The 15,185-nt window shown below is 37.0% G+C and overlaps 1 protein-coding gene across 2 annotated transcripts in view; it reads right to left on the reverse strand.

Annotated features, from left to right (window-relative positions):
* Positions 1–3,191: 3,191 nt before the first annotated feature.
* Positions 3,192–15,185, reverse strand: part of loxl4 (lysyl oxidase-like 4) — a 50,278-nt gene continuing 38,284 nt past the window's right edge. Inside the window, exons 12-15 of one of the 2 annotated variants that reach the window (XM_084392276.1) lie at positions 9,236–9,351; positions 9,041–9,150; positions 6,363–6,474; positions 3,192–6,266 (exon numbers count right to left, since the gene is read on the reverse strand). In XM_084392276.1, coding sequence (XP_084248402.1) covers positions 6,196–6,266; positions 6,363–6,474; positions 9,041–9,150; positions 9,236–9,351 — 409 coding nt within the window. In that variant the 3' untranslated portion in view covers positions 3,192–6,195. Of the gene's footprint in view, positions 6,267–6,362; positions 6,475–9,013; positions 9,151–9,235; positions 9,352–15,185 lie in introns of both variants that reach the window. The other variant, XM_084392275.1, reaches the window with a different exon arrangement.

Raw genomic sequence — 15,185 nt, forward strand, 5'->3', positions numbered from 1 at the left:
TGACATGGCGAATTGATTACGTCTGGATTAAATTCATACTACACACATTCATACGATGTAGAACATAAATTTTTTTATCGGTCACAAAGTAATTACTTATTCAAACGAATTCCCTACAACATATGCAGCCAATATGTAAAAAAAAAATGTGTGTGTCCAAAATATGAATGGGTAATATCACTATCAGATGCTGGCCCTGTCCCAAATAGAGTGGATGGCGTCAAAACCTGGAAGACAAATTTGCCACTGGTTCCTTTGAGATTATGGGGTTTGAAAATGGATTTTTTTTCAATTCATGAGTAAACTAGGTCTGTGGTAAACATAACTTGACGATACTTTGACATTTTGTTTGAGTGAGTGTCTAGGGTGTCATTTGGGACAGGGCCATTATAGACCTTTTTACATGTTAATGGTGTTGCAAAATCCACCTAGCTATACTAACAATGCTAGGTTATTAGCACATCTTTAGAGTATTCAGTCCTTGCGCGTACTATCCCATAATCCCTCTGTGCCATGTGGGTCTGTGGAACTCTCAGAGGAAGCCTCCTGGCTCGTCTCTGTGGCATGGGCAGAAAAATGGCTCTGTCCCGATCCCACCCTATAATCAGTGCTTTTAACAGCTCTCATTTTCTGCTGTATATATAACTGTAATTGTCAGGCAATACTCCCATAGCAATGCATATGTTCGGCAGTAAATTTCAGAGCAAAACTGTGAGGAACCAGACAAATTTACTCACTCTCACACACACACACACACACACACACACACACACACACACACACACACACACACACACACACACACACACACACACACACACACACACACACAGTATAACACAAAAGCTACATACAGTATGGCTAAATAATGTTAGCTGAGTATGTTTGCGGAGGAAAATCATAAAAAGCCAACTTTCATTTTTATACAATAGGAATGAGTATAATTCACAAAGATAATGATGTGTTATATGTCAAACATATGAAGTACAAATGAATAAAGAAGACAATATTAGCCAGAACACAACTCTTTTCAACAACATCATCTTGATGTTGATGTTGATGCACTGATATTAATTAATTATGATTCATTTTATAATTTTATGAATATGATGTGGTCTGAAGACTGACGCATGGTTTCAGAGGTAGTGAGTGGTTACTGTATGTCATCATTTGATCAAATGAAATGGTAAAAATGATTGCCATCTCTGAATATTTCCAAAGTTGAAATGTTGCTATTTTCAAAAACAGTGGCAGATAAAAAGTTGTATTTAATTTGTGGTCATTTCTTAGCTTTTCCTGACAGACTTTCATAATGATTGAGTTCAGATTTAACAAAATAACTTGGGCTTCATAAACTAGTCTGAAACTGAATGTATAATAGCTCGTAACATATTCTTGACTTCAGCTGCACTGGTTTTATTGCTTTCCTCTTCGATACAATAGTTTCTTCCCAGTGAACATAACAAAGCCATACACAAATGACTGTAGAACTGCCATACGCTCTCATAAAAATGTCACACATCTGTTGATCAAATACAATGTGTCACCATGTGTAGAATAGACAAATGCATTGATTTGAGGGCTGAACTGTAGGATGTCTCATGAGTGTCCAATGCTTTCAGTTAGACAGACATGTTGAATGTGCGCAGTGTCCTAAGTGGCGGTTGTAACTTTGGATGAGCATTTAACATAGCTCTTGCAGGGACTAGGTGACCGTACAGGGAAAATTTAGGGCACGTTTACATGACAACAATGTACTAAAAAGTAAGCATTTTCAGGCAACCAAAACGCTGCTGTTGTGTAAATGAATGGCCAAAATGAATTTTCAGCATAATTACTCCAGTCTTCAGGGTCACATGATCCAAATAATTCTAATGCTGATTTGATGCTTAAAGCGGGGCTCAGTAGTTTCGGGATTTCTTCGCTGTATTCTCGCTTTTTGCTCGCAGGTTTCTCTCTAGAGCTCCCCCCACAGCTTCGGTATAGATATTTGACAACACTGTTGTAAAAACTCGTTGGCAATTCTCAGACACCAGAGGCTAGTAGATCAACGACATCAAAGCAGATGGGACATTCTTTAAAATGTCTTCTTCATTCGGGTTCGAACAGCGTGAGGGAATGCAATAATGACAGCATTTTAGCAGTTTTCTTTTGGCCGTAAAGCAATTGTTTACATCGCGAGACCTGATATCACGCGATACTTCCTGACGCGGCGGCCGGCGGCCCGCCGGCTCAAAGTTGCAAGCGTGAATTTTCCGCTCACGGGCACGCGAAACGACCACCATTTAACCCGAAATAAGTAATATAACCATTCCAATGACTCCGAAGCTGTTCAGTTAAGGTAAAAAAGTTACTTAGTTCACCTTTAAGAAAAATTTCTTATCAATGTTGAAAACAGTTTTTAATTTGAAAACTGAGACGCATTTAAGGATTCTTTAATGAATAGGAAGTTCAAAAGAACAGCATTTGTTTGAAATAGATATCTTTTGTAACATTATAAATGCCTTTAAAAACGATATAGTTCCCCCCAAAATGAAAATTAGCCCATGATTTACTCACCCTCAAGCCATCCTAGGTGTATATGACATTCTTCTTTCAGACGAATACAATCAGAGATATATTAAAACATGTCCTGGCTCTTCCAAGTTTCCCATTCACTGCTGGAAGCTAGTTATTTTAGTCGATAAAGTTTTAAAAATGAATATTTTTCTTACACAAATGCATCGCTTCAATTCAGAAGGCTTTTATTAACCCCCCAGAGCAGTGTGGAGCACTTTTATCATGGATGGATGCACTTTGATGAACTTCCAAAAAAATATACCTATTCACTCCCAGTATAAAGCTTGGAAGAGCCAGGACATTTTTTAATATAACTCCGATTGTATTCATCTGAAAGAAGAATGTCATATACAAGGGCTTCAGGGTGAGTAAATCATGGGCTAATTTTCATTTTTGAGTGAACTATCCCTTTAATGTCACTTTTGATCAATTTATAAAATAAACGTTGGTCGTGTTTACTATTATATAACTGATTATATAACAGTTACAGAGATTATATAATTAATTACAATTACAATATAGTAGAATTATAAAATATGAGGATTACTAAATTTTTATTTGCTTTGTCAAAGTAAAATGCTTCCATATATGCCGTATTTTTTGCTACAACGGTTTCAACTTTTTCCCCCCTCATCTGAAGCAGCCATTTATTTTTATTTGAAAACAAAAACAGTCTTTCACAAACACACATTTATTGATAATGGAGTCCCTGTGCAATTGATCATGGTACACAATGAGCAGAAAAACAGAGTATAGGTAGCTAAATGAGACCTGATACGCTATATTTATTCACATTTGAGATCAGTTGTTTGCATTGACCACTGTAACACTCATCACAGAACAGTAACAAGAGTTTTACATCACGTTTGAGTTTCTAGAATGATTTTGGTATTACTTTCCCATTTATTTGTGTCCTGGCTGTCCAAATGATCTCAAAGAATTTTGAACACACATATTTCATCCCTGAGAGTATTGCAAATTACAATAAGAGCTTAAACTCTCAACTACTCCATGAAAAAAATCCCAGAAAAGTGCACAATTTGCACCTGAAGATAATAATATAAAAACAGTTTGCTGTGAATTATGGACTGAAATCAATTTATGCACTAATATGGTAACATGCAAATCATAAATAAAAGTATAGATGAAATAACAGTTCAAGAGAAACATGGTGAACATAAAGGTACACAATAGAGGCACAGAATAAGTCATATTGATGATCTTACAAAAACAGTTTTTCGTGAAAAAGGAAAGTACATAAAGTTGATCTATGCACATACTATGGGCACAGATGATTCACTTAAGAAAAATCACTCGTGTGTTTATGAAATCAACCATTATGGATTATACTTTAAGATAAATAACATGAGGATTTGAGATAAACAGCAGGAACAAATTACATATCAGTTCATTACATGCACAATAACCATTGTTTAACAGCGTCTTGTACTGTGCAAATAATTACAAACATAAAGACTGATACAGTATAGCTCAAAAAAAAAAAACTTTTTAGATGTTTAGACTAAGACTATATGTAATGCTCTAGCCCATAAATATTATTCAAGCTAGATTTGAACTCATCATTAAATGCTGTAGTGAGCTCTTCATAGTATTCCCAGCATCCCTTTTATGCTTTACACTACTTTTTTTTTTTTTTTTTTTAGGACACTGTGACAACATACTCCTTTATACTCATAGATGTTTTAAAAAAAGCTTCAAGTACACGCTAGACTAAGAAAACAAGTTCCATTCATCCACAAATCAAAGCTCCAAGATGTTAAATGACTATTAAAGCAGTCAACCATTTAGCAAGCATTTATTAATACTATGAATTGTCAAACTAATAAAACTCTCATCCAGAAATTTTGTTTTTAACATTGTATTAAATAAATTAATCTTTTGCATATACAACATCCTTTATTATCTTTTAGGATTTAGGAAAGTCACTGAGAAAGAAGGTATTTGTTATTAATTTGTTAATAAACAAACAAAGAGATGTGTGTTGAAATATGGTAGTGAATTACCCATTTCTACCAGAATACTGACGGTTCTTCAATAAAGTGCTTAACTCAAACAGAAGAATTGAAGTTATAAAAGTCATGAAGATATAAAACTCATAAATGAGCAGAAAAAGTGAACACACTGCATTTGGATGTCATATAAAATAGATCATATTGTAATTAAATGTAATGGGGGTGAAATGTAATGAACAATTAAACATTATACAGATGCATTTATTCTATAACATATTTATTATTCTAAAATTATTCTGTAATGTCAGGAAATAAATATGTGTACATGTAGACAACAATAAAAAAAAGTTATTTTCTAATAGTTTTATGGTCCCAAGAACTACAAATCTTGCATGTTTTATTTTAAACTGGCAACAATTGCAACTTAGTCTCTGAAAACAATGTCCCAGTTCAATGGATAATAACTAAAGCATCAGTTCACCCAAAAATACAAATTATGACTATGCATTATTGGATTCTACTCTTTTTGAGTATAATGAAAGTGGGAAAAGACTGTGCACGGCTATCAAGCTCTAAAATGACAAATAATGCACTATAAAAGTATATTCCATGTCTTCTAATGCAAAGTGATGTGTGTCAGGAACAGATTGAAAATTAAGCTATTATTCAATGAAAATTTTGACATCTGCGACTGCAACTGGGTGGAAAAGAACAACCAGTATGCTATTCAAAAAATAAAATCAAATACAAAAGACAGACAAATTATGACAGAATTTTCATTTTAAGGTGAACTAATCCTAAAGTTCTATTGATTTTCAAACATCTGCTAGACTTAATTCAATTCCATGGAGAAAACCATTTAAAGGGGTCATGATATGAGAAATCAAATTTGCTTTGATCTTTTGAGATATAAGAGGTACTGTTATCATTAAAAGGTCCTGCAAGTTTCATAGTTAAAAAACAAAGCATTTATTATTTAATATAAATACATTTGCATATGCCTGACTCCAGAGGAAGACCTTGATATAGTTATACATCATCACACCATAGGCCCCAGCCACTGGCGTTCAGTCGCTCAGTGGCTATATGTTTGTCCGGAGCGTTTTGTTTAGTACTTTTGTTGAAAGATGAAGCGGTCAACTGTTTTGAAATTGACAGCAGCTGCACAAACCGTAAGTAAATTATTTCATAATGCTTTGTCTGTAAATTACGGTTTTATGTGGATAAAGTTTTCAAAACACTTACTCGCATGTAATAGCGAGTGGACGTTGATACTGTTTCCTATGCAATGACATTAGCCAATCATAACAGTGGCCATTTACTGACAAACCTTAAAGGAGCCGCCCCTTAAAAACTGATCACTTCAGACAGAGGGTCAGAATAAAAGTGGACAATAATTGTTTTTCTGCATATATATTTGTTTTTGTGTGTGTATGCGCAACACAACTTTATAAACATTATAAGTGAACCTCAAGAAACCAAAAAAATATATATCCATGTCATGACCCCTTTAAAAATGTAGCAGATCTCTTCCACTGTGGTGCTACTGGTAGACTGTTCTGAGATCAGTTGACAAGATCTCTTTCTCTTTCACACAGTTTATTGTCCAGAAAGCCACATTTCCAGGACCCATCCCCTCCTCTCACCTATCTTTACTATAGGCTCAGATGAAGTTATTGCTGATCTGACGCTGATGTTCAAATAAATCCTCGATTTCAGCGCTGTAGGCATCACCTGTGAAAGAAGAGCGCGTCAGACAGGGAATTTAGATACTAGTGCGCTTGAGCATGCATGCATGTTGTGAATCATTCATTGATATGGGGATCATACCTGCATGGCAGCCGTACATAAACACTCTGTGTCCATCATATTTACATCGACAACGCATGACGTTGTTCATAAAGTCTGATTCAGCCATATCCAGGGACGGATTTACCTCAACCTGACAAAACACACAAAAGAATGAATAGAACCGGTCAGTAATTAGGTCAATTTGTAGGGCAACCCAGAAGGACAATTTACCATGGGTTCCCTCTGGAATTTTTTTTTTTCTTTTCTTTTTTTTTAAAGCAGTTTATGGTCTTGTACTTCTAGAGACTCCAGGTGGTTTGCAGTTCTGGAAAATGGTGGCACTGGAGACTATAGAGTTAATATCTTTCAAATTAATACATTTTCTTCTCAACCTGTTTTTTGTGACCCTGCTGCCCCATTGAGCATTTCTTTCCAACGGACACAACTTAAAGAGATAGTTCGGCCAAAAATTATATTAAACCCATGATTTACTCACCCTCAAGCCGTTCGAGATGCATATGTCAATAATTTTTCAGACGAACACATTTTCAGTTATTTTAGAAAATGTCTTAGATCTTTCAGTGGTTATAATGTCAAGTTATGGGGTCCACGCACGTATGACGTAGGACGTAGCGTTTGATTTAGCTATACTTCGTTCTACGTCACGACGCTTACTACGCTACGTCCTACGTCATACGCCAGCATCCATCTCCCGTGAACGCGCGTCGACCGTTGCCGGAAGCCAGTTATTTTCATTTATAAAGTTTTAAATATGTATATTTTTACAACAAAACCGCACGGATTACCCTCAGAAGGCCTTCGTTTATCCCCCTGGAGCCGGATGGATTACTTTTGTGAAGGATGCATGCACATTTTTGGGACTTGAAGGAGTGGACCCCATAACTTGACATTATAACCATTGAAAGATCTAAGACATTTTCTAAAATAACTGAAAAGGGTTCCAAACCTGTATGAATTTCTTTCTTCTGTTGAACACAAAAGAAGATATTTTAAAGAATGTTGGTAACCGGACAAATGACTTCCATAGTATTTTTTTCCTACTATGGCAGTCAATGGCTTCTGTCAAATGTTTAATTGCCAACATGCTTTAAAATATCTTCTTTTGTGTTCAACAGAAGAAAGAAACTCACACAGGGTTGGAACAACTTGAAGGTAAGTGATGACAAAATTTTCATTTTTGGGTGAACTATCCCTTTAATTTAGCAATTTCTATAGCATCCTTCCCATGGGCATTTAATCATTTTGACTTTTCAGTAAGAGTTTCAGCGTTCATTCTCTTTTTTGGTCCATTTTACCTGTAAAAGAAAGCCTGCTCAATAATTATGCACATCTGAATGTAAGGTGTTTTACACTTACAGCCCTCGCTAACAATTAGTTATTGTGTTTGGAATTGGTCAAATGTACTTGGGGAAAAACTATGATAAAAATATCGACTTACCTAATAATTATATAATGAATTGTAGATGAACTGTATTAAATATAGAAGGTTTTTTTTACAATGCCAGCCTGAAATAATACTACTAGTATCAGTTGCAGACATGCAGAACCAATAAGGATGTGGAGCTTGTAAGGAAATGTTTTGCAAACAGAATTGCTCATCAAACCACTTTACAAATTGGCTCCACCAAACCAGACTCTCAAATTACTGTTATAAAATCGCAATATAATAGTTTAATAGTGCAAAAAGTTTCTGTAAGCAGGGTAAGAAGTCAAAAGAGCAGCTTTGAGCAACAGTACGTTATAAATTGAATGGGATTATGCCTACTAGGCTTGAGAACTTTTTAAAGGCTGATACAACAGTTCTTTTATTTTCAACACTGTTAAGATATTGTTCCTAGTAGCCAAAGGTCATTATTCTGTGAGCACATTCAAGTCTCACTTATCTTTTAGCAACTTTAACTCTGGACTATATAGATCTGAGTCTGTCTGAGCATATGTTTGAGCGAGAAAGCGCCTGTAAAACTGGCGGGCGTAAATTACTCTGAACGTAATTGACCATGTCTAATAGAGGGGGATATAGCATGTTTTTCTCCTCCAGCAGGGAAAGCTTAGCATTGGGTTATTTTTGGTGTAAAATTAAAGACCAGCAACTCAAGGAAAGAGCAACAAGTTTGTCTGGTTCATGAAGTATAGATGCTTCATTTACACGGCGTCTTTGCTCAGACGGGGTTGGCATGGGATAGCTGGCCTCATTCTACATGGAGATGGTAACTCTGACCTTTTGACTATCACCACGGCTCATTGCTGTGCCATATATAGCAGCAGCCCGATGCCGGTTTGTAATTAGCATCTGCCAAACGTGCTTAAAATACATGCAGATCTATCATGGCGACATTTCGAGCAAATAAATCTTCAAAAAGGTCAGAGCACGAAGGTACACTGTAATTAAAACAAAGCTTCACATCAACCTATATTTTACAACTGGGATGTATAAAAGGCCTCTTGATTGGCCCCTAAAGCGGCTCTTTGATTGGCTGGTTCTGCATGTGAAGCTCAGCTGCGGAAGTGCCCACAGTGATTTGGATGATTAACACGTTTCCAAAGTTAATGACAGAGAAAAAGTGGAAAAACTGCATCCTGAAAAGAGAATCTACTCTTGAAAGAATAGTGAAAAATGTTTTGTGCGTGACTCCCGTCTTCCACCGTTCAGATGTTCTGAATCATTTCACCTGCATGATGTAGTCTCCAGGTCTCACATCGGTGATGTCTATCCACTGGCAGTCGATGTCGTGGCGGTACGTGTCCCAGCAACCCACTGAAATGCCTTGATCTCCATAATTGTAGCATGAAAAGCGTTTGTGAAGTCCTGGAGATAAACACAAAAACTGTTTTATTTGCTCTCGTAAACCAATTCGCATTAGTATAAGGTTTTAACGTAACTAGTCTTTTACCCTCAGGACAGAAGGTGTCTTCCAGACAGAAACTGGCTTTGTGTCCTTCAGCCACTCTGCTTCCATTGAGTGTGAGGAGGTCATAATGCGTGAACACTTCAATGCTGTGATAATGCCTGAATAAAAAAAAAAAGAAAAAAGAATGTAAGTACAAGTAGCATTGTATAATTAAGTGATTGCCAAGGCAAGAACCACAATTACTATTGCCGTACTGTACATACCTTCACTGCTCGTGCTAAGCACATAAAATATCATTCAAATCATGCAACTTGTTCGAGGACGATATTGAGAATGCATCGAATGCAAACTTGAGAGAATCAAACCGTTAGAAATCCCAGAAGACGCTGCGTAAGATGTAAGCTTTAAACTTCTTGTATTGACTGTACGATTTCGTCAATCCTATAAGATCATTACAAATCACACTGTACAAAATGGATCTAATAAACTTGTACGATGATGACACCTATTGAATGGTAGGCTACGACGCAAGTTAGTATAGAAGAATAAAATCATCAGCATGCGCTAGTGGTAAACAAATAGAGCAAGATTAATCACACTTTGGCATTTGTGGTTTTTATGTGTGCTATTTCCAAGTGAAACGGAATATTGAATAGAGGGCGGGGGTTTTATTTTAGCGCACCTCCTCTCCATCCCCTCGCTCATTGCAGACTGACGGTTGGAGGGAGTGGTTAAAGATATTCAACCCAAGCCGTCAAACCGACGTCAGAGACGGAACGCCATTCCAGAGCGGAAGCAAATTTTCATATTTTGATTCAACAACTTTTTTTTCTGTGTATTAACTTAATAACTTAACTCAAATTAATTGTTCACCACAAAGCTAGTAATGTGCACTAACAAAGTAAATAGGGTCCATTGTGATTTCATGACGACTTTAAAAAGAATCTTAACATCGACAGCATAGGTGACGTTATAACATACATACTGATTTTCACATATACGTTGTTAAAATAAAACAATCTAAAATAATATGAACATAATGTCTATAATAATATGAAAGAAATGTTTCAATAGGTTATTAAATTTGTTTGTGATGTTACTGTATGTTGTATTTATTGTGTATTGGACGCTACTTATAATAGGACGGTCAGTTGAGCAACAAGATCGCAGCACATCTCAATTCTCACAAGGATGCGTTCTGTGCCCTCGCGTCCTTCCGAGTTCGTTCTTTCAAGGCAACCTGGCAAAACAAGTACGTTCTTTGCGTTCTTGGATTTGAGAAACAGCCTAGTATTAAATGTGTTATATACCACTCTGAATTCCTTAGCAACTGTACATAGTAATGTTCTAGCAACACAGTATAATCATGTTAAATATGCTATATACCACCAAAGACTTTAGATATACAAAAACAGTGCACTCATATTACTTGAAGAAAGTGCAAAGCACAATATGGCGGCATAAGTCCTGCCTTCTAAATAAAAGAGCCAAAAGCTAATTGGTAAATTCATTGCGCGCTTAGAACTGCACGTGCATTGGCTGGTCAAGCCTGGAAAATAAGCTTTTTTAACACCATTTAAGCATAAGAATTGCTTTTTGGGACAGCTCATGTCTCAAATGTTCCTTTTTTTGCTGATTTTAAATGTTATGTAATTGGGAGTTCAGCAAACAGTTTTTGAGATTTCAGGATTCCCCCATTCAAGTAGATAGGACTTGCTCTTGGATGCCCGAAATACAGTAGCTGCCCGGAGGCGTCGCAAATATTGGCGCAGAGTGAAGAGACTTTCCTTGAAAGAGACTTTGATACCACTCACCCACAACAAGTTTTCCATGACTCTATTCCAGAATATGTTAAAATGTAGTTGCCTTATATTTCATGCTGGCTTGTGAACATGGGCAGAACAAAGGTTCACTATGGACCACTGTCTGATGACCTCATTGCTCCTACATGAAGGTGTTGGCTGCTACCGTAACACCCTTTACAGGAAGTTGTTGTTATGCTGACAGGGTTACGCTTGCAGAGTTGTTTATTCAGCTCGCCTGAATAGACTGCTTTCAAATGCCAACTTCTCTGGTGTTTTTAAAAGATTAATAAAACAGATTTGGCCCGTGAACACGCAAAGCCCACGACTCCTCCACAACAGAGTGCCTTGTTCCCACAGAATGGGTTTGCAATTATTTTCAAAACACATGTAAAGGGAGTGAAGGTGCTCAAAGCAACTAATAAATCTGAAAGATGACGGCAAGCTTTCTGACCACCCATGACCGGTTTTATAAACAGGAGTGTACGTTCCTTTCATTGCACATTGAAATAACTGAGTGAACTCAACTGAAAGGAAATGTACCCACAAATACTCTAGTCATACGTCAGGGTTATCCCTACATTATTTCAGTCAGGACCACTTTGAGAATGAAATTTATTGACAATCTTTGGATTTGTCGAGAGGCTTAGGCTCTAAGTTGCTCGAGCTGCCATACTAGACAGTTTGAGATACATCCTTGAGACACAAATCCCCCAAGCCTTTTAATAACCAAATGTTTCTTAGCATATGTTTACAGAAGGAAATACAATGATCACGTACATAGAGTTTCTATACAGAATCCACTGCTCTGTTATGAAGATGCTAGGAGGTGAAGGGGTGAAGGTGGGTGTAAATGACATGTCTGTGCGAATGATGTTGAATGAGCTTAAATACTATAGTTGATTAGAGTTGGTGGAGTAACAAATCAGCTGAGCGTCAGCTGATATTGTTTAGCGATCAGTGGTCTGCCTGAACTACGCTTGAATTTCATTCGATCACTCAAGCTCTATTTAGTTTCATGTGCTGTCTGCATTATTTTAGTACCCGAGTTATTAAAAGAATATATGCAAAAGCTGGTTCTGAGTGTTCCAGTTGTGGAGGATGCAGAAGACTACCATGATGTAATCAATGTACTTTACTGGGATTGTACAGCGAAAACTGCGCTTGACTACACCACATGTCTGGATGGATATATGCAACACTTATAAGACTATACATTGCCATGAAAAAGAGTAAGACAAAAACAATATATATATAAAATATGTATATGTACACTCACCTAAAGGATTATTAAGAACACCATACTAATACTGTGTTTGACCCCCTTTCGCCTTCAGAACTGCCTTAATTCTACGTGGCATTGATTCAACAAGGTGCTGAAAGCATTCTTTAGAAATGTTGGCCCATATTGATAGGATAGCATCTTGCAGTTGATGGAGATTTGTGGGATGCACATCCAGGGCACGAAGCTCCCGTTCCACCACATCATGTTCAAGAAACCAATTTGAAATGATTCGAGCTTTGTGACATGGTGCATTATCCTGCTGGAAGTAGCCATCAGAGGATGGGTACATGGTGGTCATAAAGGGATGGACATGGTCAGAAACAATGCTCAGGTAGGCCGTGGCATTTAAACGATGCCCAATTGGCACTAAGGGGCCTAAAGTGTGCCAAGAAAACATCCCCCACACCATTACACCACCACCACCAGCCTGCACAGTGGTAACAAGGCATGATGGATCCATGTTCTCATTCTGTTTACGCCAAATTCTGACTCTACCATCTGAATGTCTTAACTGAAATCGAGACTCATCAGACCAGGCAACATTTTTCCAGTCTTCAACTGTCCAATTTTGGTGAGCTCGTGCAAATTGTAGCCTCTTTTTCCTATTTGTAGTGGAGATGAGTGGTACCCGGTGGAGTCTTCTGCTGTTGTAGCCCATCCGCCTCAAGGTTGTGCGTGTTGTGGCTTCACAAATGCTTTTCTGCATACCTCGGTTGTAACGAGTGGTTATTTCAGTCAAAGTTGCTCTTCTTTCAGCTTGAATCAGTCGGCCCATTCTCCTCTGACCTCTAGCATCAACAAGGCATTTTCGCCCACAGGGCTGCCGCATACTGGATGTTTTTCCCTTTTCACACCATTCTTTGTAAACCCTAGAAATGGTTGTGCGTGAAAATCCCAGTAACTGAGCAGATTGTGAAATACTCAGACCGGCCCGTCTGGCACCAACAACCATGCCACGCTCAAAATTGCTTACATCACCTTTCTTTCCCATTCTGACATTCAGTTTGGAGTTCAGGAGATTGTCTTGACCAGGACCACACCCCTAAATGCATTGAAGCAACTGCCATGTGATTGGTTGATTAGATAATTGCATTAATGAGAAGTTGAACAGGTGTTCCTAATAATCCTTTAGGTGAGTGTATATGTATATATATGTATATGTATATGTATATATATGTATATGTATATATATGTATATACAGTACTGTGGAAAAGTCTTAGGCATGTTAATATCCCCCGTCCGCCCCAAAAAATGGTTTTAAGACAGTTATTTATATCTTTTGCTGTAGTGTGTCAGTAGGAAATATCAGTTTACATTTCCAAACATTCTTTTTGCCATTAATTGTAATAATCCAGTGAGATTTGTGTATGCACAAGGAGTCTGACAACAGCCAGGATGATCTGATCTCACCATCATCGAGTCCGTCTGTGATTACATGAAGAAACAGAAAAAACTGAGACAGACTAAATCCAGAAGAACTGCGGGAACGTCTCCGATATGCTTGAAGAAACCTCACACAGCGTGCAGCTGGCATGTGTAAATATATTTATAAAACGGTTAGTTCCAATCCTTGATTCTGATTGGTCAATAGCTGTGCTTTATTCACGATAAACCCAACGGTTCTATTTATCACCTTAGCAACACTCTTAGCAACCACACGTATCAACATAAACATAGAAAAAAAACGTAAGAATTAAAAAGGCTAAAATGTTTTAAAGTAAATTTCAATTTACTAGGTGGCATGACGATGGATGAGTGGTTTGAGGAACAATTTGGAGAGACTTCTACAAATATGAACCGTCATGCTGAAGTGCTGAAATGTAACATTGATAGCCTACATTCGAGAAGACTCGTAATGAAAAACAATACCGTGCAGCAAACCCAATGGGCAGTGAAATGCTTCGGTGACTGGTGTAGTGAAAAGGGTTGCATTGATTTTAAATATCACCACAGTGGAGCCAATTGAAATGAGACAAATATTGAATGCGTGCACAATAAACGGAGATGTTCAAATAAATTTAAATAAACAATAAAAAAGTATCTCTTGTTAGGCAGCATTTTAGCAACTAAATTAATAACATTAATAATAAAGACCTAACTGTTATCTATCAAAATATGTGCCCTTGTGTTTTTACTTAGGCTATGTAAATATTTAGTTTAGTGCAGAGAGAAAATAACGGAATAAACGTTTTCTCGTGCTGAGAGATAAGCTATGCCTATTTGTGTGAGGAAAATTTCACAAATATTGTGTTGTAAAAAATAAAAAGAATGACACAAAGTTTGAGAACGGTTTGTTGTTTTTATTTGATCTTTCATGCATATTACACATTGGAACGTTGTTGTTCACGGTCAGGGACTATTTTTTCTAGCGGAAGGAATGTTTTTATTTATATTAACTTCATGAAAGTTGCACTAATACATTTTTTTTTTTACTTTAATATTGTGTGGTAACCGTTTTATAAAAGCAATAAGGTACTCGAGGCAAGTGCTGTATCGTGAAAAAGTAACGGCTGAAGGGGTTGCAACGCCCTTCGGCCGTTACTTATTCACGATACAGCACAGCCTCTTGTACCTTATTGCTTACGTATATATATGTATTTATATGTATATGTGTATATATATATATATATATATATATATATATATGTATGTATATATATGTGTGTGTGTGTGTGTGTGTGTGTGTGTGTGTGTGTGTGTGTGTGTGTGTGTGTGTGTGTGTGTGTATGTATGTATGTGTGTGTGTGTGTGTGTGTGTGTGTGTGTGTGTGTGTGTGTATGTATATATGTATGTATATATATATATATATATATATACATACATACACACATACATAAAATGGGCTTGACATTAACTTTTTTTGCTCAGCATTTTCACTGGCTACAATTTTGACATCGACACCA

The sequence above is a fragment of the Rutilus rutilus genome, assembly GCF_951802725.1.
Source record: "Rutilus rutilus genome assembly, chromosome: 20".
NCBI lineage: Eukaryota > Metazoa > Chordata > Actinopteri > Cypriniformes > Leuciscidae > Rutilus > Rutilus rutilus.